General features: G+C 40.3%; 1 protein-coding gene across 1 annotated transcript in view; it reads right to left on the reverse strand.

The window, feature by feature from the left end:
- Nucleotides 1-23,292, reverse strand: part of LOC109929875 (potassium channel subfamily T member 2-like) — a 636,785-nt gene that overhangs the window by 289,463 nt on the left and 324,030 nt on the right. Inside the window, exon 14 of the mRNA XM_048602052.1 lies at nucleotides 8,367-8,475. Coding sequence (XP_048458009.1) covers nucleotides 8,367-8,475 — 109 coding nt within the window. The remainder of the gene's footprint in view (nucleotides 1-8,366; nucleotides 8,476-23,292) is intronic.

Below are 23,292 nucleotides of genomic sequence, written 5' to 3' on the forward strand. Positions count from 1 at the left end.
ATGATTCTAACTTGACAGTATCTTCTTAGTAGAAGCTGCATACGTAGGCAGTTAAAATTATCCAAGTTATTTACTCACCCTCAAGTCACCTTGAATTTCTGGGACCAAGTTTACTGCCAATTAGTCAGGCAACATTTACATGCACCCTTTCATAACTGTGGAGTCTTTTTGTTAAAATGCAAATCGAGGATCTATGAGATCACTGGGGCCTGACTGTAAGTATACTTCTGGTCTGAGTGGGAAAGGCCTGAAGAGTCATATTGGACTTTCATCATTGGCTGATTCACTTGCCACAGATCTGCTGAGATTCTCAGCCCTTTCTGCTTTCATTCTAGATCTCCAGCATCCACAGTCCTTTTGCCTTTATCTGTAACCTACCTGCCAGACCGAATACAGTTGGGAATTTGAAGATGTTCAAACCGCTTACTTAACTTCTGCGGCAAGTGGAATCAAAAATGTTCCTTCAAGTTTCCAATGGCCACGTTTATTCAGGATTTCTGCATATTTTCTCCCAAAGTTGAGGGAACCTTCAGGGAAAATTCAGTATTGGTTTTGAAGAGTCAATCAGTCTCCCAAACAAACAGATCTCCCAATCAGGTGACTGGTACGTTAACTGCAAAAATCTCTTTGTTACTGGTTAAAGACCACAGGTTACAGCAACTGGCGAGCAAAAATAAACTGGCTTTCGCTTGCATTTAAATATTTTACTGGAGCGAAAAACACACTATCTACCCTTGCAGCAGTCCAAAAGCTTTTGCCAGTATTGTTCAAACCCACAAGCTGTTCAGCTGTTGAGGAGTCAATCACACGGTTGTCATCAAACTGAAAGCCTTTGGTATCCACAACTGGCCACAATTCCACAAACCGATCACCAACCTGATGCCAGATGAATCTCACTTTGTACACACCCCCTGGTGCCGGCCTGTCTCCAAATCGCACTCCCCCCCCCCCCCCATTGCTTGAACAAAGCAGCAGTGTAAACACAACTTGCAATGAGTTTCAGTCACTTGCTTTTTAGAAGTACAGCAATTCCTTCCTCTGTGCTTAGTTTTAAAGAGTTAATTTTTTATTTTAGAGCACAATCAATAATATAGAAAAATGAAAAAAATGTGGTCTTTACAGTGTGCCATGAGAAAAACTGCACATCTGTATCTATGTGATAGAACAGAGCAATTATCTCGCTGTAGACTATAATAACGGAAACAGTGTGAGCAATAAAAACAGCCCATTACACCACTATTAGATAAACTATCCAAATAAATAAAACAAGAATATTTGTAATAAGAAAAAGTATGCCTGATAGGCTGACACAATAAGACATTTATTTTTTTGGTGTGTTGCTGACTGAGAATCTAATTTTCGCAGGTAACGCTTTACCAATGGTGGTATCAGTTTGAGGAAGAAATGAATAACCAGGGTTTCCGATCTGAATTTTATTTTTGATCTACCTTATGGCAGACGAGACAATGTCATCAGTGAAAAATAAGGAAATACAAATGGTCATTAAATTGATTTTTGCTAGATTAAATGCAGAAGTCCTGTATCACAATAAGGAGGGAGGGGGTTCATGCCAGGAGAGGGACTGAGAAATGTTGAAAACTTTGCATCAAAATAAAGCTTTAAAAATTGAGTATGCAGTATAGCAAAGAGCATGAAGAAACTGTTTTAGAGCAACAAGGACAGGAGATCTCAGCTGTCTGAGTGAAAGTGACTTCACAAGTCTTGAGTGCAAAATTTAACTTGGCCCCCATGGGCTGAAGAGGCAGGGGAAGAGCATCTGTTGGACACAGGCTTTCTTAAGAGGAAGGACTCCACCCTGGCGCCTAATCCACAACCAGGCTTCTAGGCAAAGTAGTTCAGGGAAGGTTCACTTGGCTAATTCCTGAGAATGAAGGGGCTGTCTTATGAGGAAATATTAAGAGTAGTGAGCCTATATTTGTTGGAGTTTAAAAGAATGAGAGGTGATCTTACTGTAACTTGGAGGACTGTGAGGGCCTTGATAGACTAAATACTGAGAGGATGTTTCCACAAGGGACACAGTTTCAAAATATGGAGTCTACCATTTAAGACAGAAATGAGAAGGAGTTTCTTCTTCAAGAAGATATTTAATGTTTAGAGTTCCCTTTCATAGACAGCAGGAGAGACTGGATCACTCAATATATTGAAGGTGATGAGTCAGACAGAATTTTCTTTGACAAAGGAGTCAAAAGGTTCATGTGGAATGGATACTAAAGTGCTGTAAAGACCACAATCAGATCAGCCATGATTTATTGAATGGCAAAGCAGGTTAGAGGGGCCAAATGTTCTTATGATGTTACAAGAAGAGGTCTATAAGTAGCTCTTAACTGGGAAATTTAGGAAGACCACTTTGTTATTTGTTACAACTAGGTAAGGAGGGATGAATTGAATTCCTCAATATCGCCTCCCCAGTTAAATGCATCAAGAGTTTAAGGTTTTTCAGCATAAAGTTATACCTTTCTTGATGTATATGTAGATAACTAATTTGTACTGTGGCAGTGATGAGGTAATTACAAGGTTTTGTCAAGTTAAAGAAGAGAGAGATGATTACCTCCTAGCCCTGAAGAGAAGTACTAAAGGTGCAATGTCAGGCTAAAGGCCTTTGTATAGTCTTAGACATAAACATACAAAGGCACAAAGTTAAAAGGGACAGTGTCCAATACAAAAATATAATAAAACAATGTACAGTTTGGAGGCATTTGGTGTTGTTGAGGCATAAGGGTTTAACCTAAGATCACTGTTGTTTAGTTGATTTCTGGAACACTCAGCAGTAGACATATTGTGGTTATCTTTTAAGTTCTCATTTCTTGATGTTTCTTTTCAGTGTTGTTACCAGGCTTTAAGTCTTGATAGAGAGAGAGAGAGAGAGAGAATGAAAAACAGAGGCTTTTTCAGCCTGCTTCAGTTCTGCACTGAAAAATTCATTTCCTTTGCTTTTGCCAATGAAGGAGTCCTTAAAATAGCAGATTGCTTATGTATGCCATGTCTATGGGAGTTAGGTTTTCAGGTCTGATAATTGTAGGCAAGGCACTAGCTTCAACATATGAAGATTCTGACATTGGTGTAAAGACTAGTGTGCCTTCTCACATCACCCAAGGGAGAGGTTTTCTAACTAGTTCCATTGCCCTTGGGTATAATGTTATCTTCTGTTCATGCTTTTGTTTGATAAATGCACGTTATTTTCATGAAACTTGGTCAAACTACATGTTCAAAGGATGCCTGTGGCCATTTTTAATTTGTACCTTTGGTCCTTTTCTAAAAACCCTTTCAGTCCCTTTAAGACATTTAAATCCCACATATGAAAATGGATGAAGGAATTTGCAACTTAATAATCAATATTCTACATAATTGTGACAAACAATATTACACCCCCCCACCCCCAGCAACTTCAGTGAATTCAGGCCACTTCCCGTCCCAAACAGAGGTCCAACAAGTCTAGTCACCTGCTCCAGGGATTCTTTTATTACCAAACTCCAATAAACAAAAGAATATTGGTCTTTCAGTTTCAAGGGTTTAATGTAGCATTGTAATTTAGACAATTTTTACAGCAGTGTTTGACAATAAGGTTCCATCCTGCAAAGGCATGTTGACAAATTTTGATCAACATTGCTTGAGGAGGGGCATTGGGGTTTTAAGGGGGCACATGGGTTATGAGAGGGATGTTGTTTTGAGAGCCTGTCATTCATTTTTAAAACCAGCCCAACATCTCAGGAAACTAATGCAGAACTCACTGCCTGTTGGCCTAACCATATGCCTTGGGTCTGCTTCCTAAGGAATCTGGTCCAGCTCCATCATTCATCTCCCACCCCTCACTTTTTCCAAGAAGTAAAAAAAGTGGGTGGGATCCCATTGAAAGGAGACAGGTACGCCAGGTCAGACCATATGCCCCAACCTGACTTTCCTTCCTCCCCCATTAAAGTCCAACCCAATGTGTTTAACAGGTTTTAATGGAAAATCAATCAAGATAACCTTACAACTGCATTTTCTTCTAAATATCTTCATAGTTACTTATGGATAACCAAGTTAATACTTGAAAATTATTAATTTATACTACGTCCCAACAACAGGCCTTCAACTTAAAATGATAACCTCATCTACTTCACCAAATCTATAAATCAGTCTATCCACTAACATCATGTCACACTTGTCCCAAGATGTGCTGCTGACCTTATTTTTATGCTATTAGTATGATCACCATCACTGCCTCAGTAAAATCCCTCGACTTCACCTGCCTCAGTTTACCTGCTGCTAGAACCCTCACTGTGCCCTCTGTACTTCTAGACTTGACTATACCAATACATAATGAGGCCCACATTGTATCCTCCATAAATTGGAGGTCATCCAAAACTCAGCTGCTCATTGGCTCCCTGTCAGGCTGGACTAGATCTATGTGTAAATACTTAGGTTTTGTGAACTGTTCTTGTAGCCAAACTACCATCTACCAGGCACAGAGTCATGAGGGTGATGGAATACTCCCCACTTGCTTGATGACTGAAGCTTCAAGCTTGGCGCTATCCAGGACATAGCTGCCCACGTAACTGGCACCACATTCACACATTCAATATTCACTCCCTTCACCATCAGTACATGGTAGCAGCAGTCTGTACCATCTGCAAGATAGATTTCATTAACTTTGCAAAGGTCCTCCAAAATGACCTTCCACCTCCTATCAGCTACCATCTAGAAGGATAGGGACAACAGGTGCATGATGGAAAGACCACCCCCTGCACGTTACCCTCCAAGTCACACACCATCCAGACATGGAATTTCAATTCCATTCCTTCACTGTGTTTTCTTTATTTATCCATTTGTGGGATGTGGGCATCACTGGCTGGGCCAGCATTTATTGCCTGTCCCTAGTTGTCCTTGAGAAGTTGATGGTGAGCTGCCTTCTCAAACCGCTGCAGTCCACTTGCTGTGGGTTAACCCACAGTGCCCTTAGGTAGGGAATTCCAGGGCTTTGACCCAGCGACAGTGAAGGAACGGCAATATATTTCCAAGTTGCTGGATCAAAATCCTAGAAATACTTTCCTACTTTCCTTGTGTAATTATACCCCAAGGACTGCAACCATTTAAGAGGGCAGTTCACCATCACATTATTTAGGGCAATTAGGGATGGATACTAATTATTGGCCTAGCCAGTGAATATCACATCCTGTGAACAAATTAAAAATAGCAACATTGTGCTTTTAAATTTCTGATGTTTGTTTCCATATCTCTCCATGGCGTCACCCTTCCCAATCTCTACCATCTCCTCCAAACCCAAAACCCTTCCAGATATCTGCACTCACCTTATTCTGGTCTATTATGCACTCACTATTATAATTGTTTCACCATTAGTGGCCTTCAGTTGCATAGAAAGATCCCACAAACAGCAAAGTGGTATTGACCAGATAATCAGTGTTTTACAGTGTTGCATGAGTGATAAACATGGGCCAGAACACCAAGGACAGTTGTCCTGCTCTCTTTCAAACAGGATCACAATATATTTGCAATGGCAGAAGGAACTTCACTTAAAAAAAAACCTTTTCTGAAAGATGATGCTGCAAAAAATGCAGCACCCATCATTAAAGCTGTGTAATATCTTGATTTTCAGCTCCAACTTCTGAAATTGGGCTTCAAAAGATAGCCTTTTTAATCAGAAGTAAGTGTGTTATCTTTGAACCCCAAAGAAAAACTACTACCTGAGTTGACTCCTGATATCCTACATTTGGTGACTCACTGATAATACATCTCTACATTATCTTTACATAGAAATATTGAAAAGAATGTCTGTAGGTTGAATCTGATTATTTTTGGCTAAGTGCCAGTTACACAAGGTGTTTGGAGAGACTTTCACCACGAGGCTTAGCCAGTTTTCTCACCATATCTTAGCAAACTCACTTCATTAACCAGCCCTATGGCACCCTCTCATCCTATTCCATTCCCCTCGAACCACACATCATTCATAGAACAGCTCACTATTCAGCAGCTATCCCGGAATTGACAGACATCCCTAGCAAAGACGCAGACTTTAAAAAGGCTGTGGCGCACATTGTCAAGCAGTGTTAGTCCTGAGCTTCCCTGGCATTTGCCATGGACCGTGGCACTCAGGAAATTTGGCACCTCAGTGTGCGGACAGGGCCTCAAAGGTCCTGCTGGATGGGGTGGTGCACAGGTGGGATGCCAGCAGAGAATGGCACAACCGCAGACCACTCCAGCCTGGTCCAGTCCATGAGCTGTGTCCATTTTTCTGTCTGCACAGGCACTTGACAGCCACATTGCAAGGCAGCAGCATCTTATACATGTAACAGACCTGGGCGATGAGGGTTCTTGGAGACTGGCACTTGTCAGATGCCAGAGTCTGTGGATTTGGGGTGCATGTGGCTGGTGCCCCAAAAAAAGGTATTTGCCTGCTGTTCCACATGGAGACCTTTGGAGAAAGCAATGAGTCGGATTCGCCAGATACCTGCTGATATTCCATGCTGAGAATCCTCCAACTCTTGTCTGTTTGGTACATTTGGTGAGATAAGCTGAATATTAATGAGACAAGTTTTGCTTTTAGAAAAACATTTCACAAGTAATAATCACCCTGAGTTTGAAGCCCATCACTGCTTTGCAAAAATAAACCCATCTCATTGCTTGGCAAATACATAAAGATACAGCTATATGCTCCAAATATTGAGGTAGGCCTCAATAGACTTCTCGTTTAATTCTGTCGCAAATCTCACTATAACCGAAGTTATTAAGATCGTTAAAAGATCCCGCTCCATGTCAGCTGTTCAGGTCTAAACAGACTTATTTCCTATTTGTTGTCTTTGGGGTCTATTGCTCACTTAATTTTTCCAGCACTGAATCTCTTAGCCTGGTATTACCTGCTCATCCTTCCACTGTGCAATTTTACTCCGGCTGATTAATTGACTAAGTGCCCTTTGCTCAACGCCAATTATCCGTCTATATAGATTGAAGTGCAGTGAGGAAAGCTGAGCAATACAAACCGAAAGTCAAAAAGAAAAACAACAAGCCGAGGTGGAAGGGCCTTGTTGAGGTTTCCACCTCAAAATGTAGGCTGGTCTCGTTCATTGAAGGTATTATGACCAAGATATCTTGTCTGCTGCAGCTTAATATAGATATAGCACAAAGCACTGAAACAGCCCTTCCTGTTCCTATGTCATTAAGCTTTTGTACAACAGAATCCTTCAAGTTCATAGCAGGGGACATCTGCCAAATAAGCCAGTCTGTGGACTATTTCAGCATGAAACAAGTGACCAATATCACATTTGCCAGAGGTAGCATCATTGGCAGTTTTCTCTTGGAGAGACCAAGTGAAGACAGCAGAAAATTTTTATCGACCATAAAGACATCTCAAGGGTACAATTCATCATAGATTTTGCCATTATGTGCTTTACAATAGGGACAAAGCCTTCAGGAAAGGCTCCCACTCAATTAATAAATGCCAATTTTCGGTACTATCCTGCATTTAAGTGCTCATTATCCAGAGTTCACCCGCAAGGTTTATAAACTGAGTAAACTTGCGGATGAAAATAAATTTGCTTTGAAATAACCAGCAAGCATTCGAACCAAAATGCTTTAAAATATTTTTGATGCTTTCCAGCTGAAACACCAGTGTAACCAAGGAAAAGTACTGTTATTCAATATTAAATAAACCAACAAATAAGTGAGAATGTAAGTTTGCGAATTATTACATTGAATTTCAATGATATTCCAAAAAGGTTTTCCATTTGATCACCACTTTTGTATATAGATTTTGTGTATCTATAATGTAGATACATATTATTGTATTTGGTGTTCCCCTCGAGCAATTTAATATCTAAATCCAAACATTTAACACTATTGCAAATTCAACTACAAATATAAACTTTGTAAGAGTCACTGTACAAAACATTCATTTCCTCTTAAATGGCACAGAATGCCTGTAGATGGCACTGAATTTGAACAGACATTGGGAGTCCCTGTTGACAAATCTGCTAAAAGTCTATAGGCAGCTGATGTTAGATGAATGCCAAAAGCCATTGTTTCTCACTGCTCATAGTAAAATTTGGGTTACTGTATTCCGCACATATAATATCATGGCAAATATGTTGCATGGCTGTTTTCCTTCCTGAATTATTTCGTGCACTCCAAACTGTGCACGTGTCACACTTCCTATTTAAATTGTTAGTTGCATTAATTTGAAATCACATAGTTGAAACAATGCATCACATGTCAAAGACAGGAAACAAATCTAAAGCGAAACCATATTTCTGTCAGTGAAAAATTACTGAATTAAGACCATCAACTAAACTGCCAGAAGTTGTTCATTACTAGGTTAGTAGCATCTTACTGTTCCATTTCTCTAAAGAAGTTACCTGCAAATTTGACATGGAATTTATTCTCAGGTTTCAGTATCTGAACGTAGAGGGGACACTTTGGCGCAAAATCTTTGACAGCCCATGCTCTCAGGATGGTTTGATGATCCTGGGTTAAAAAATACAACAAAAATACGTCTTATTTGGTGATGGGAATCGATGTGGGAAGATGAAATGGAAGACAATTATGACACGTATGCTGATACTAATAACCAGCTAAATGCACACAAGCACATGTGATATTCCATACAGTTACAACTAAATGTAGTCTTCACATCAATCTTACTGTTAAACTGACACTTCCTCAGTTCTTTTATTGGAGGAGTTAATTTACACAAAATTAATTGCCTCTATTGAGAGTCTATCATTTACTTCTCTGGGATAATTTTCTTAAAACAAGCCTCTCTAATGTCAAGGGTACTTCAACTATTGGAACCAAACTAATTTATTGTTGTAGAAAGCAGTGAAAGGGAAGTAATGTGAGTTTTGAGTACACACGTGTTCCAGAATTCTAGTTAATTTAACTCTGAAAGGACAAGTATCGAGAGATGAAATAAATTTGTGTTTATGATAACCCAAAGTGAATGTTGGCTTGGGCAGCTAATTTTGTTATTCACTTTCACCCTTGCTGTAGTTCTAACGACTTTAAAACAGTTAAAAAATTAACAGCATGGCTTCTATGGATATGAGCTTTGGGTTGATCTCTTATTTAGAATGACTAGAAAATTATCATATTATCATTGATATCTTCCCACCAATACTTGGTCAAAAATCTATCTGAAAATACCCATATCTAGGATCACAACTTTGGAAAGAGAATGTAAATCTTTTTCAAAATGGAGACATGGGAGTTGAGAAGTGGGAAAACTTTGGGAAATGCTCTTTCAATCCTGTTACAGCAAAAATAGATCTTTGATACTTAACATTTGCCAGTGCTTTAAGGATGAAGAAATTGGAGGCCGATTTGGAAAACATTAAGTTGAGATTGTGCTTTTAACTTGCTTCTCTTACTGGAGACTTGTTTTGCTTTTATTTTACATTGAATGTAACAAACACATGGATCAAACAGAGGATCATGGACCTGGGCTTAAAACTATTATTTTGATGATCTTAACATCTTGGTAATAAGTAATTGACCTTAATTGTAACCTATTGAACCTGACAATTTCTTGAACAGAAAGGGTTGCACGCACAAAAAAATGAATATAGATGATTTTTTTACTGGCATGGAATTGTCTGTACTTATCAAATGCTACATGCCTACTAACACCAAGCCTATCTGGCCAAGTGTCCCTTCAGCACCCTCCAAAAATTTCAGCTCAAAGACTCGAACGCCTATTTCTTAGTCTGTAGCAAATGAAGGTCATCCATCAATTCAGTCTTTTATTGAACTACAGTAGTTCCAGTTTCCCAAACATTTCAATTTAAAATTCTCCTCTTCACATTGAAATTCCTTCATCAAGAGTAGACAGTTCCACTAATGGCGGTATCTTGAACTAGGAGTCGCAGTTAGAGAATAAGGGGTCAATCATTTAAAACTGAGATTTGAAGGAATTGCTTCCCCCAGAGGGTAGGAAATGTCAAGAGTTCTCTACTGCAGAGAGTATTGGAGGCTGGATCACAAAGTATTCAAACAGGATTTGGACAGAGTCTTGAAATACCAGGGAGTTCAAGACTATGATGAGCTGACATGAATGAAGAGTTGGGGCCTGGGGTGGATCAACTATGATCTTGTTGGATGGCAGGGTTATCTTGAGAGGCCGAATGGGCTTACTCTAGCTCCTATAAATATGTCTTGAAATGTCCCCTTCCTGAAAGCCTGAACTGCTATGGTGAACACCATTTTATTCATAGAAGACATTGTAAATAATCTAAGTTTAAAAACAGGAAATACTTGATGGACCTGGCATTATTAGTGGAGAGAAAAACCAAGTTAATAGGCAAAGTTTTATGGTCTCTTAGAGTGGGGTAGTTGTGGGGCTGAGGATCCCATTGTATATAAAATTACGGTGAGGTCACCAGCTCATGGCATTACATCCAATTTTGTGTTCCTAAAGCCATTAAGCAGACCACTCACTTGTGGGCTAATTGAGGACCTTAATTGGTCAAGGGCTTCTCATCATTCCCCTGGCACTTCACCGTTTCCTATGTCATACGGAGGTCCTGCTGAACGGGGAGCCTTAACACTTTTCATTTCTTTCGTTGGGTTGTTGGGCAAGAATGGGATACCTCCTTCATATCAGAGGCCTCATCCCAAGGGATTCACCCCCTTGTCTCCCCCACACAATCCCAGTCTGTCCACCTAATCCTCCTACCCAGAAATGCCACGATGGTCCTGTGAAAACCAATCCCCTACTTACCGCCGCATCTGACTCTAGGCCTAGCAGTGGTGATACCGGCACCAGAGAGCTGATGGTCATTTGATTATGCCAACTGTTTTTGGAGGTGGGTCTCCATCTCCAGACGGGGACGGAAGATTATTCCTGAGCCAATTAAGCCCAACCCCATAACCTCTCTTACCTTCCATGCAGTCCTTCCACCCACACAGCCAATCCCTCTGCTAATTTAGTGCCCACCCACACCCCATCCTTTGCCCTTAGATGTAATATACCAATTGACCAAGTATATACTGTGGGTGGAACTCAGGATCCATTCTGAGATGATGTATTGTTTTGAGTGTTCATTGCTGAATTCTTTTTTAAAAATAATGATTTCAAGAAGCCAACTTACATTCCTCCATCTAACGTAATCCCTTATAACAACAAACATTGTTCAAGTGCTACAATATCCTGTAGCATCAAGCACTGGAATTCACTGGAGTTCCAGTTCAAAAAGTCTATAACAACTTGGAGCTGTCAAACAAATGATGAAATGGCATGTATTCTATTGTGATGACAGCAGGTTGTGAGATCAGCCATGCTGCACTAATCCAATGATGGGAGCCCTCTCATCTAGATCTACAGAGTGAAAAAGCAATTGACTTTCTTTTAAACACTTCAGGCAGCTTTTTCTTCTTGCATATTTAAAAGGCAGGACTTCTAAGTACCTGTTCGTCAGCTTCTTTTGACAGCTTCTCTTGATACTTTTGACATTTCCATCTAGATTCACAATTACGAGTTAATGTGCCTTTTAAACACATTGTGCCAAGCTTTAACAATCTTCAAGCATAAAACCTCCCTCAAAAGGTATCCCAGGACCATGTTTAGTGGGATACCTTACCTCTTCCAAAAGAGGACTCTGGTTATCCAACAAAAATTATGAAGCTCAGTTCTGTTCATAGTCTACAGTCTACAAATGTTGTAAACACACACTTACATTGCAAACCTCAGACATGAGAGGAGGCAGTTGCTGATTTATAATGGCAGCTACCTCCTTAAAACACCTATATACAGAATACAATCTGCATATGAAGATGGTAAGTGCTTCAAATTTTCAGCTTCCTGCACATTTTTTTGCCACTGAAAATGCAGGCAATTACCTTTGTAAGCACCTTTAAAATCACAGTATTAAAAATTGCTCTTTTATAGAGGAAAATGTCACAGCAAATACGTCTTGTTGCTCCCAGCTCCCAATGAGTTTGAATTTCCCCATTTTGCTGAGTAGCGACTGGGTTTCCATGATCTTGAAGAGTTTTTTAAATCTACCAGCCATAGTAAATGATGATTCTTCTGCTCAGGTCATGCCAGGGTGAATCTCCTGGAGTCTGTAGATCATATGAATATGTCTCTTTGACTAGAGACCATCTTCCTCCTCAGTCCAGCTGTAATAGTTTTGTGGGACCAAGCAGCCTCTGCTCCCTCCTGACCACACAAAAGTTTACGGTCTGTGATAGTCAGTGATGAGTGGGGAAACCTGAAACTTGATCTCAAAAGGAGATTCCTCTGCCAGCATGAAACAGCCAGACATCCCGGTAGAAATGCTGGTTAAAAACACAAAGAACTGCACATGCTGGATATCAGAAACAAAAACAGAAAGTGCTGCAGAAATGCAGTAGGTCTGGCAGCATCTGTGGAAGGAAAAACAAACTTGAACTTCCAAGTCTAGTGACCCTTTGTCAGACCTGCTGAATTTCTCCAGCACTTTGTGTTTTTGTTTTAGAAATGCTGGTTGGCTGTTTTAGACATTCACGCTTTTTCATTGAATACAGCACATTCATTGCAATACACCCTCTGATCAGAACCAAAGAAAGATCTTGTCCAAACATATTCACAATATTTCCACAAGGCCATTGCTGCTTTGAAGATTTTGGGATATCACATCCCTATTGATCCTGAGAAGAAAGTGGTGACTTATCGACCATGTAAGTTAATAAGACAGCTGGAAGAATGATAAGGAGCTCCAAGAGATGAAATAAAGTATGTGAACACCAGAGTAATCAACTAAAACTGTAGCTAGAGTGAGCTGTATTGTGGTGAGTGTGTGTTGGGGCAGTGGTGACCTGTTCAAGAGGGACAGATTGCATCTGAACTGGAGGGGTCCAATTTTCTGGCAGGCAGATTTGTTAGTGCTACAAGGGAGGGTTTAAACTAGATTGGCGGGGGGAGGGCATGGGATCGTCAATGGCAGGGAGGCAAGTGCGAGGCTGGAAGGAGATACAGTAATCAGAAATGGCAAGTTGAAGAGACAGGTCAGGCTGGAACAGGACAGGGAGCAAGGAATGCCTTTTGGATTAAATTGCATCTATTTCAATGTGAGAGGGCTGACAGGTAAGGCCGATGAACTCAGGGCATGGATAAATACGTGGGGCTGGGAATATTATAGCCATTGCAGAAACATGGCTAAAGGAGGTACAGAACTGGCAGCTTAATGTGCCAGGGTACAGGTACTTTAGGCGGGACAGAGATGGAGGAAAGGGGGAGGGGGAGTTGCATTTTTGATTAAGGGGAGTGTCATAGCAGTCATCAGAGATGAAATAACTGAGGGGTTATCCAGTGAGGGTTTGCGGGTGGAGCTAAGAAATAAGAAGGGGATGGTGACGTTATTGGGATTGTACTATAGGCCTTCAAATAGTCAACGGGAATTAGAGCAACAAATATGCAAGGAGATTGCAGAGACTTGCAGGTGCAATAAGGTTATCATAGTGGGGGATTTTAATTTTCCTAACATAGACGGGGACTGCTATAGTGTTAAGGGGTTAGATGGGGTGGAATTTGTAAAGTGTGTTCAGGAAAGTTTCCTCAGGCAGTATATAGAGGGTCCTACTTGGAAAGGGGCAAAACTCAACCTACTCTTGGGGAATAGGGCAGGACAGATGACTGAGGTGACAGCGGGGGAGCACTTTGGGACCAGTGAACAAAGTTCTATTAATTTTAAAATAGTTATGGAGAGGGACAAAAGGGGTCCACAGGTTCAAGTTCTAAATTAGGTCAAGGCGAATTTTGATGAAATTAAACAGGAGCTTCTAGGGGTTGATTGGAGCAGTTTGTTTGCAGGCAAAGGAACCACCGGCAAGTGGGAGGCCTTTAAGAGTGTGATAGCTAGAGTTCAAGGTCTGTATATTCCTGTGAGGGTGAAGGGCAAGGTTGGCAGGAGTAGGGAACCCTGGATGACAAGAGATATTGAGGCTTTGACCAGAAAAAAGGAGGAGGCATGGTTCAGGAATAGGCAGCTGGGATCAAGGGAATCCCTGGAGGTATATAGGGGATACAGGAGTTAAGTGAAGAAGGAAATCAGGAGGGTGAAAAGTGAGCATGAGGTACCATTGACTGGGAAGATTAGGATGAATCCAAACAGATTCTTTAAGTACATGAAAGGAAAAAGTATAACTTGAGAGAGAATAGGACCTCTCAGGGATTAAAGTAGACATGTGTGTGTGTGGAACCACAGGAGATGGGTGAGGTCCTCAATGAATACTTCTCCTCTGTGTTTACCGTGGAGAAAGACATGAAAACTTGAGAAAGTTAGTGTTGATATCTTGGGGACAGTCAATTATTACAGTAGAGGTGGTGTTGGAAGTATTAGAATGTATGAAGGTGGATAAATCTTCTGATCCTGATCAGATATATCCAAGAACCTTGCAAGAGGCTCGAGAAGAAATTGTGGAGGCCCTGGCTGATATATTAGCATCATTATTAGCCACGGGTGAGGTCCCAGAAGACTGGAGGGTAGCAAATGTTGTGCCCTTATTCAAGGAGGGCTGCAAAGAAAAACCGGGAATTATAGACCCATAAGCTTAACATCTGTGGTAGGTAAATTACTTGAGAAGATTTTGAGGGATAAGACATACGTGCATTTAGAAAGATAGGGTATGATTAAGAGTAGTCAGCATGGCTTTGTGCATGGGAGATCATGCCTCTCAAATTTGTTAGAGTTCTTTGATGAAGTGACTAGGAAGATTGATGAGGACAGAGTGGTAGATGTAGTCTATAGGGATTTCAGTAAGGCCATGGATAATTTTCCACATGGTAGGCTGCTCTAGAAGGTTAGATTGCATGGAATCCAGGGAAACCTGGCAAATTGGATCACACAATTGGCTTGCTGGTAGGAAGCAGAGGTAATTAGTGGAAGGATGCTTGTTCGACTGGAGGCCTGTGAGTAGTATTGTGCCTCAGGGGTCGGTGCTGGGCCCATTGCTGTTTGTTATTTATATCAATGATTTGGATGAGAATGTGCAAGGCATTATAAGTTTGCAGATGGCACTGAAATAGGCTGTATCACGGTCAGTGAGGAAGGTTGTCAGAAATTGCAGCAGGATCTTGATCAGCTGGGGGACTGGGCCGAGAAGTGGCAAATGGAGTTTAATGTAGATAAGTGTAAGGGGTTGCATTTTGGAAAGTCACATCAAGGTAGGAGCTTCATGGTGAATGGTAGGGCCTTATGGAGTGTATTGAAACAGAGGGACCTTGGAGTTCAGGTGCACAGTTCTCTGAAAGTGGAGTCACAGCGAGACAGGGCAGTGAAGAGGCTTTTGGCACATTCGTCTTCATCAGTCAGGGCATTGAGTATAGAAGTTGGGAAGTTATGTTGCAGTTGTACAGGACGTTGGTGAGGCTGCACTTGGAGTATAATGTTCAGTTTTGGTCACTTTGTTGTAGGAAGGATGTTATTAAACTGGAAAGACTGCAGAAGAAATTTACAAGGATGGCCAGGACTCAAGAGACTGAGATATAGAGATAGGTTGGATAAACTAGGACATTTTTCTTTAGAGTGTAGGAGACTGAGGGACAATCATATAGAAGAGTATATGATCATGAGGGGCATGCATAGGGTGAACGCACTCAGTCTTTTTCCCAGGGTTGGGGAATCGAGGAGTAGGGGGCATCAGTTTAAGGTAAGAGGGGAAAGAATACATGGGAACCTGAGGGGCAACTTTTTTACACAGAGGATGGTACGCATATGGAATGACCTGCCAGCGAAAGTGATTGAGGCGGGTACATTAACAACAATTAAAAGGCATTTGGACAAACACGTGGATAGGAATGGTTTAGAAGGATGTAGGCCAAGTGCAAGGAAATGGGGTTAGCGTGGACCATTTCGGGCTGAACAGCCTGTCTCCATGCTGCAGGACTCTATGACTCTAAATGACGACACATTTGTCAGGACCTCAAAAATAGTAATCAAGCAGAAAAGGGGAGCACTACCCTACAGCAAACAGTGGAGGAAATCGCAGTTATACTGGCAGGGTCAAGTGTTGTCAGCAAGCTTGACGCCAGCAATAGATATTGGACTATAAAGCTTAATGAGAAATTGTTGCTGTTAACAATATTCAACATACATAACAAGGAACGCATAACTGATAATATCCAGATCAATGTAACAGGTTAAAAGATTGTGACATCACAGTGAAGCCACAGCGAGAAGCAGGAAGCCTGAGATCATGATTAACGCAAAGGCATTGTGAAGGACGCCAATTCACTGGAATGATGAACACATCAAACAGAATCAAGAAGAGTCCTTAGAAAAGTATAGATATCCTGGAGAAGAAAGCTCCTCAAGACAAGAGAGCCAAGGGCTTGATCCATTATATGAATTCTTTCATACCTCACAGGTCAAAAGAGAAGGCAAACCTACGAGAGCTAATGAAAGAAGATACTGTGAAGCAAAGGTCAAAGTTACACGAGATGTGCTTCAAAAGACTCAAAGGAGGACTCATGACTGTCATTTAAAACGGAGGTATGCCTGTCACTTTGCAAGCCAATGCATCGACATTTAAGTACGGGGAACAGCTATGCATAAGAGGGAAGAACAATTGCATGTGCATCCAAAGCATCAGCTAAAAACAGATTTCTCAACATAGAAAGAGAGCTTTTGATACTTGTGCTTGGGTGTGACAAATTCCATGCATTTCTGTACCGGAGAAAGCTCATAATGGATAATGAGTGATCATTGCCTTATGGTGCAAATCTACATGAAAAATTGGTGGAGAGCACCAGCAAGATTGCAGACACTATTGTTGAGTATTTGAATTTACAATTTCACTCTGAAATGCAAGCCAGAAAGAGAAATGATGATAGTAGCTGCCCTATTTAACAGAAAGCACAAAATAAAAGATCAACAATATAAAGATTTAGAACCTCATGATATGCCAATATAACTGTGTAAACTAGAGATGGGATCTGTAAAAACAATGAGTTACAAGATGATCTCACAGCAAGTGGTCTAGGGATAGTCAAAGAAGACACAGCCATCACTAAGGCAGCATTGGTCAATAACAGTTGACAGTTCACTAGATGATGGCGTTCTGCAGACTGGATCCAGAATCATCTGACTCAAACTGACGCAGAGAGAAATTCTCCGGAAGAATAATGGAGGTCATATGGAAATGGAGAAGTGTGAATTAGAAGCCAGATGAGCTGTGCACTGGATAGGCATCTACCTCATTGTATAGATGGTAAGGTATAGACGGTATCCATGCGCAACATATACCAGAAACATACAGCAAATACACAGCAAAAAGATAAGATAATATCTACTGAAGTACCACCAGACTACGGCATACTACTGATTCCAATTTCAAACACAATCAAGAATGACATTGAATATTAGCAGATTATTACTCAAAGCCTACTTTTACCAGGAAAATAAACAGGTTTTAGAGCAACAATTGCCTCAGCAGTACTAGCTGTTTGCTGGGCATGACATTCTGAAAAATTAATATGTGATCATGGGACCCAATTCACCTCTGGAATATTTAAAGAAATTTCTACATGAGTTTCACATCATTATGTCATCAACCAATAGGACACATTTTAAATAAAAATATGACCAGGTGGTCAAACGATTTCTCATGAAATGCCAAGAGTCAACAGAAGATCCAAACGTTGACTTACTGTCACTTCAAGAACCATCTCCAAAGGTTGTCATAAAATCACCTGCTAAGATACTCAATGGCAGAAAGTATAAGTCAACTTTGCCAAGATATACACTCTGATAGACTAGGAGGAAATAAGATAACAACTGACAGATGTACAGGTGGGTAGACTGCGCAGGGTCTAGTCATCAAAACCTAAAGCATACATCACTTGGACTAATTAGCAAGCAAATGAGTAGGAACTGAGTCCAAATTCAACCTATGCCTGAGCTGGGCAAACATCACCATTAACACCACTTGCAAGTGAGGTGCCATCAACAGCATCATCAATGAGTGGTGCAATACCAGCAAGTGACGAGCAGCAACTCAAGCACAACTCTAGTTCTACGTTCTATTGACTTGATAGAGGTGTACAAAATGATCAGAGGTATAGATAGAGTAGACAGTCAGAGACTTTTTCCTAGGGTGGAGGTAGCTATTACAAAGGGGCATAGTTTTAAAGTGAGTGGAGGTAGATATAGGGGAGACATCAGTGGCAGGTTCTTTACTCAGAGAGTGGTAGTGGCGTGGAATGCATTGCAGGAGAGGGTAGTGGAGTCGGCCTCATTAGGGGTATTTAAGCGACTATTAGATAGGCATATGGATGATAGTATAAGGGAGGGGTAGAGGTTAGATAGACCTTAGGATTAGGGTAAAAGTTCGGCACAATATCATGGACCGAAGGGCCTGTACTGAGCTGTATCGTTCTATGTTAACTCTTGTATCACCAGGGGCACTACATTCTATGACCGAATAGTACAGTGTATAAGATACTGAGAAAAGAAAACAAGCTAAAAAATACTCTTAAGTTGTTCAGTTTAGTTACAAAAGTCAATTGTTAATCCTTAGTTTAGACATAATGTAGAAAGGTAAATGATTGGAATAGTTGTTTGAGCGATAAAGGCAAGAAAGAGGAATATCACATTGTTATTTAGTTCTGAGAGTTAGAAACCATCATGTCATGTGTATGTGAACATATTTCCAGAATTTCATATCACTCCATCGAATCTCTAAAATGTGGGAACAGGCCATTCAGCGCAACAAGTCCACACTGACCCTCCGAAGAGCACCCCACCCCTTATCAACCTATAATTCCCATGGCTAACACACCTAACCTTCACAACCCTGAACACTACAGATAATTTAGCATGCCCAGTCCAGCTAATTTGCACATCTTTGACTGTGGGAGGAAACTGGAGCACCCAGCAGAAACCCACACAGACACTGGTAGAACCTGCAAACTCCACACAGACAGTCACCCAAGGGATGGAATCGAACCCAGGTCCCTGGCACTGTGACGTAGCGGTGCTAGCCACTGTGCCATCTTCATGACTATATTACATACTAAGTAAAAGTATATCAGTCCATCAACCACATGGAGCATTACAAGAAAAAAAACGAAGTCCCAGCATTTGACTCTAAGAATATAATTACATTGTACTTCTAGAACCCACAATGTCATAGATTTGCTGCTGTCATTTGGGTACCAGCTACCATAGTTGACTAGATGGCTAATGTGTGGTTCAGATGAAGGTTAAGAGAGCAGATTCAATTCCTGTTCTAGCTGACGTACATAAAATGTAGTGGTTCCTTGCCCACTCCCCACAACGGAAAGCAATAGCAATAGAAAATGAACAAAATCTGCAAGAAACAGCTCAGGATGGAGCAGAAGCAAAAGACTTGCCCTTGAGCAGAGTAAGAATGAGTTATTGTTGTATAAAATAGGAACACAGCATATATAGCAGCAAATAAACTTTTCTTTACAACATCATCTGTTGTTTATTCATCTTTTTACTACTTGTGATTTATCTCATTACGACAGCTCAGAAAGTCCACGTTGAGAATGTTCCATTTCCAAATCATCGAGAGCAATTTGTCTCTCATAAAGATGGTTAAAACTAAAGGAAGTAAATAGAAGTTAATGGAATTCTCCTTATAACGCTGGAATATGTAAATATGCAGGATGTTTTATTTTTATTTCGCATTAAAAAAAACCAATTGAACATTTGCAATGATTCCCACTATAATAGATTGTTAAAATCCTCTTTGTTTTACAGAATCTTAATAAGGTGAATAACTAAGAATGTTTATCAATGGCTTTTTTTTTTGCTTAAGTTATTTAAGTCATGCTTTAGACTACAATCAAATGATTGAAATGAGGTTTCATAAAACTAAAGTAAAAAGGAAATAATTAATGATTGAGAGTCATAATATTACCCAATGCACAGCTCATGAATAAAATCAATTGGAAATTACCCTGAAACACAACTTGGAAATGTTGTCCTCTTCAAGAATATGTAAAACATAATGTGGGAATTGCTGAAAAACTGTAAACAATGTTTAATTTTCCATCGGGAAATAAAGATGCATAAGTTAAATTTGAGCAGATTATGATAGCTAGCATAACTGAAAATGCGACTCTTTCATTAAGTGTCATTAGAGAGACATTTTAATTTGCCAAATTTGTTGGTAACATAAAACAAAAATATTGGCCTGTAATTTCCTGGAACTTTATGGCATAACCATGTTTGAGAGCTGGTGTCCTTTTGTTATTGGAAAACATTTGCAGACTTTTTTTTAATGCTGATACACTGCCAGACATGAATTTCTTCATTTATCTGTACTGCTTTCTACATACTTAGGCCACAATCTTCAGCTGTTCATTGACACAGCCCGACTCAGCACATAAAAAATAAGCTTATGCAACTTCATGGATTTACACCACTAGTGTACCGGCAAAGATTTGCAGTGACAGATTTAGTTGCAGCAATGCAGCAAAAATTGAGGGTGGCATAGCAGCTCGGTGGTTAGCACCGTTGCCTCACAGCACCAGAGATCTGGGTTCATTTCTAGCTTTGGGCAACTGTCTGTATGGAGTTTGCACATTCTCCTTGTGTCTGTGTGGTTTTCCTCCCACAGTCCAAAGATGTGCAGGTTAGGGTGGATTGACCATGCTAAATTACCCATAACAGTCCAGGGATGTATAGGTTAGAAGTATTAGCCATGGGAAATGCAGGGTTACAGGGTAGGGGTGTGGGCGAAATGACCTTCAGAGGGTCAGTGTGGACTCAATGGGCTAAATTGCCTGCTCCACACTGTAGGATTCTACATGAGAAGTTACCTGATATTGATACAGGAGATTTCTGGCATGTGACAAGAGTTCAAATTTTTGATACTCTTTTAAAAATTGACACCTGCACTATAATGAACAGAAGCGTAATCATTGCACTTGAAATTGTTCAAAAATGTACTTTACAGCTAAGTATTTGTCATGACCAAACTGCTTGAAGGGCCTTTCCAATTACGATGTAATTCTGTATTTTAATGGAAGGGGAATGGCAAAGCAAGAAACTCTGTAAGGTGCCCCAGCATGGTACAATAGCCTTAGTACTGGTGCCACAATTACAATGGTTTCTACATTCCAGCTTAGACCAATGTGTCTCATAAGATGTTTCAGTGAAAATTTCCATTGGGAAGGTTAGTATAGTAAGCCAAAATCTCAATGTAATTTCTGCACATACAACCCAGGAAATTCTGAACCGAACAGATCATACTGTGACTTTGGAAGTCTGACAAGGCTTATCTGGATTTGTAATCATTTTGAGATTAAAGACATAGTCCTACCAAATATAATTAGGAAACCGAAGCCATTTTACTAGAATTTAATTTCATAATGCCTCATTAGGTACAGTTTCCCATCTGGATAACAACTTAAATAATCAAAAGAAATCAGGACAGACAAATAGTTTATGTTTCCATTTACTGTAAGTAAAAATATCAAATAACTGATCTTAAATCATTTCAAAGGTAATATTGTCTACATACACTAATACACAAAGATTTCCCTTTGAGTTGCAATAGATTATCTTCTTTCAAAGAGGATACACATCATTAAAAAAACAAAGCTAATAATTATCCAAGATTATTCATCCCGGTCACAACTAAATATGCTATCAACAGTAATTTAAATAAAATAATGTTAATATAATCAAATTTATGCATTGCTTTTTGTTAGCATGTAAATAAGTAGTTTGCAAAGTGATTTCCAAGTAACAAGTCAGTAAAAGTCTGAATCTGTATGGAGAGCCTATTGCCAGATTGCATTTATGATGGAATTGTGTTATGGAACCTGCTTTTGTGTGTGTTTGTGTGTGTATGTGTGCGTGTGTGTGAGAGATTGGGGTGAGGGGAGGTTTGTTGAGAAAACAAAACTGTTTCTCCTCCTGGCTTCAAATTTAGATGGGTAAAACAAGAATTTGAAATACTGTCACATGTTGAGTGGACGTTATTGAGAATATAACAGATATACTTCATTTATGTTGCAAAAGCAATCCTGAAACGATGGTTAACATTGCTATTTAGATGTGCAAGACTTTATGCCAGCACCTAAGAAATTTTTAATATGATAGTGCGTGTTCCCCCAGTTGCAGATTGGGACTTCTGGCCCTGGAAATATCCTTGCAGCCATATCTTTTCCCAGAAGCCAATTTCCATCCTAAACTTTTGCTCATTTCTGAAAAGAATAACAAGTTATTATCTCTTGGTTAGAAGTGTGCATAAAGCATTTCCTCCGTTTGAAAGCAATGGCAAAGGAGCTATATGTTACATTAAAAGAGCCAGACTAACAATTAAGAAATGAAGTACTTTTGAAGTCATGTTTTCCAAATGTATTGTGTTCAGGTACAAATGTATCGTCAGTACAGATCCCTCATTTTGGTTAATACTCTGCTTGCCACCTGGTGAAGTTAAATTTCTGTGCAATTCCAAATACTTCATGATCCTATTTTAGCTGGGCCACTAAAGGAGTTGAATATAGAAGTGACGATTAGCTTTTTCTCAAAGAGAGGAATGGAACATTGGAAGGCGAGTCTTCCAACACTGATCCCAAGGAGAGCCTGGAACTAACTATATGATATTAAAGCTGGATGCACAGAATACCATCTGCTTTCTCTGCCAAGAAATGGTGCATGCTGGGTATCTGAACTTGACACGTAAACAAAGCAGGTATCAGTTGGAGTAAAATGCCCAAAAACTTTAAATTTAATCTATGACACTCACATACCAAAAAAAAGAACATGACTTTAACAGCAGTGCTTTTTAAACCAGTCAGCTTGAAGTAAGTATTGCCTGATTTTTATGCATTCCAAATTACCTAGAAACATTGGTGTTGTAATACTCTTCCTGGCCTCAGTTAGATAAAGAAATTCTGGGGGGGTCAAGTAGAGACAGAAGTCTGTTCCAGCTCCCAATGACTGCCCCGCTAAAATTAACACCATCAGTATTATTAAATGGCCGGAGATGGTGTGGCACAGCGGTGGAGGGGAGGGTGGCACGGTGGCTCAGTGGTTAGTGCTACTGCCTCACAGCGCCAGGGATCTGAGTTCAATTCCACCCTCAAGTGGCTGTCTGTGTGGTGTTTGCACATTCTTCTTGTGTCTGCATGGGTTTCCTCTGGGTGCTCCGGTTTCCTCCCACAAACCAAAGATGCGCAAATTAGGTGGACGGGTCATGCTAGATTTACAACAGTGTTCAGGGAGGTGTAGGTTAGCTGGATTAGCCATGGGAAACTCAGTATTGCAGGCATAGGGTAGGGGGTGGGTCAGTGTGTACTCAATGGGCCAAATGGACTAATTCCGC

Source organism: Rhincodon typus, chromosome 10 (assembly GCF_021869965.1).
Source record: "Rhincodon typus isolate 14 chromosome 10, sRhiTyp1.1, whole genome shotgun sequence".
NCBI lineage: Eukaryota > Metazoa > Chordata > Chondrichthyes > Orectolobiformes > Rhincodontidae > Rhincodon > Rhincodon typus.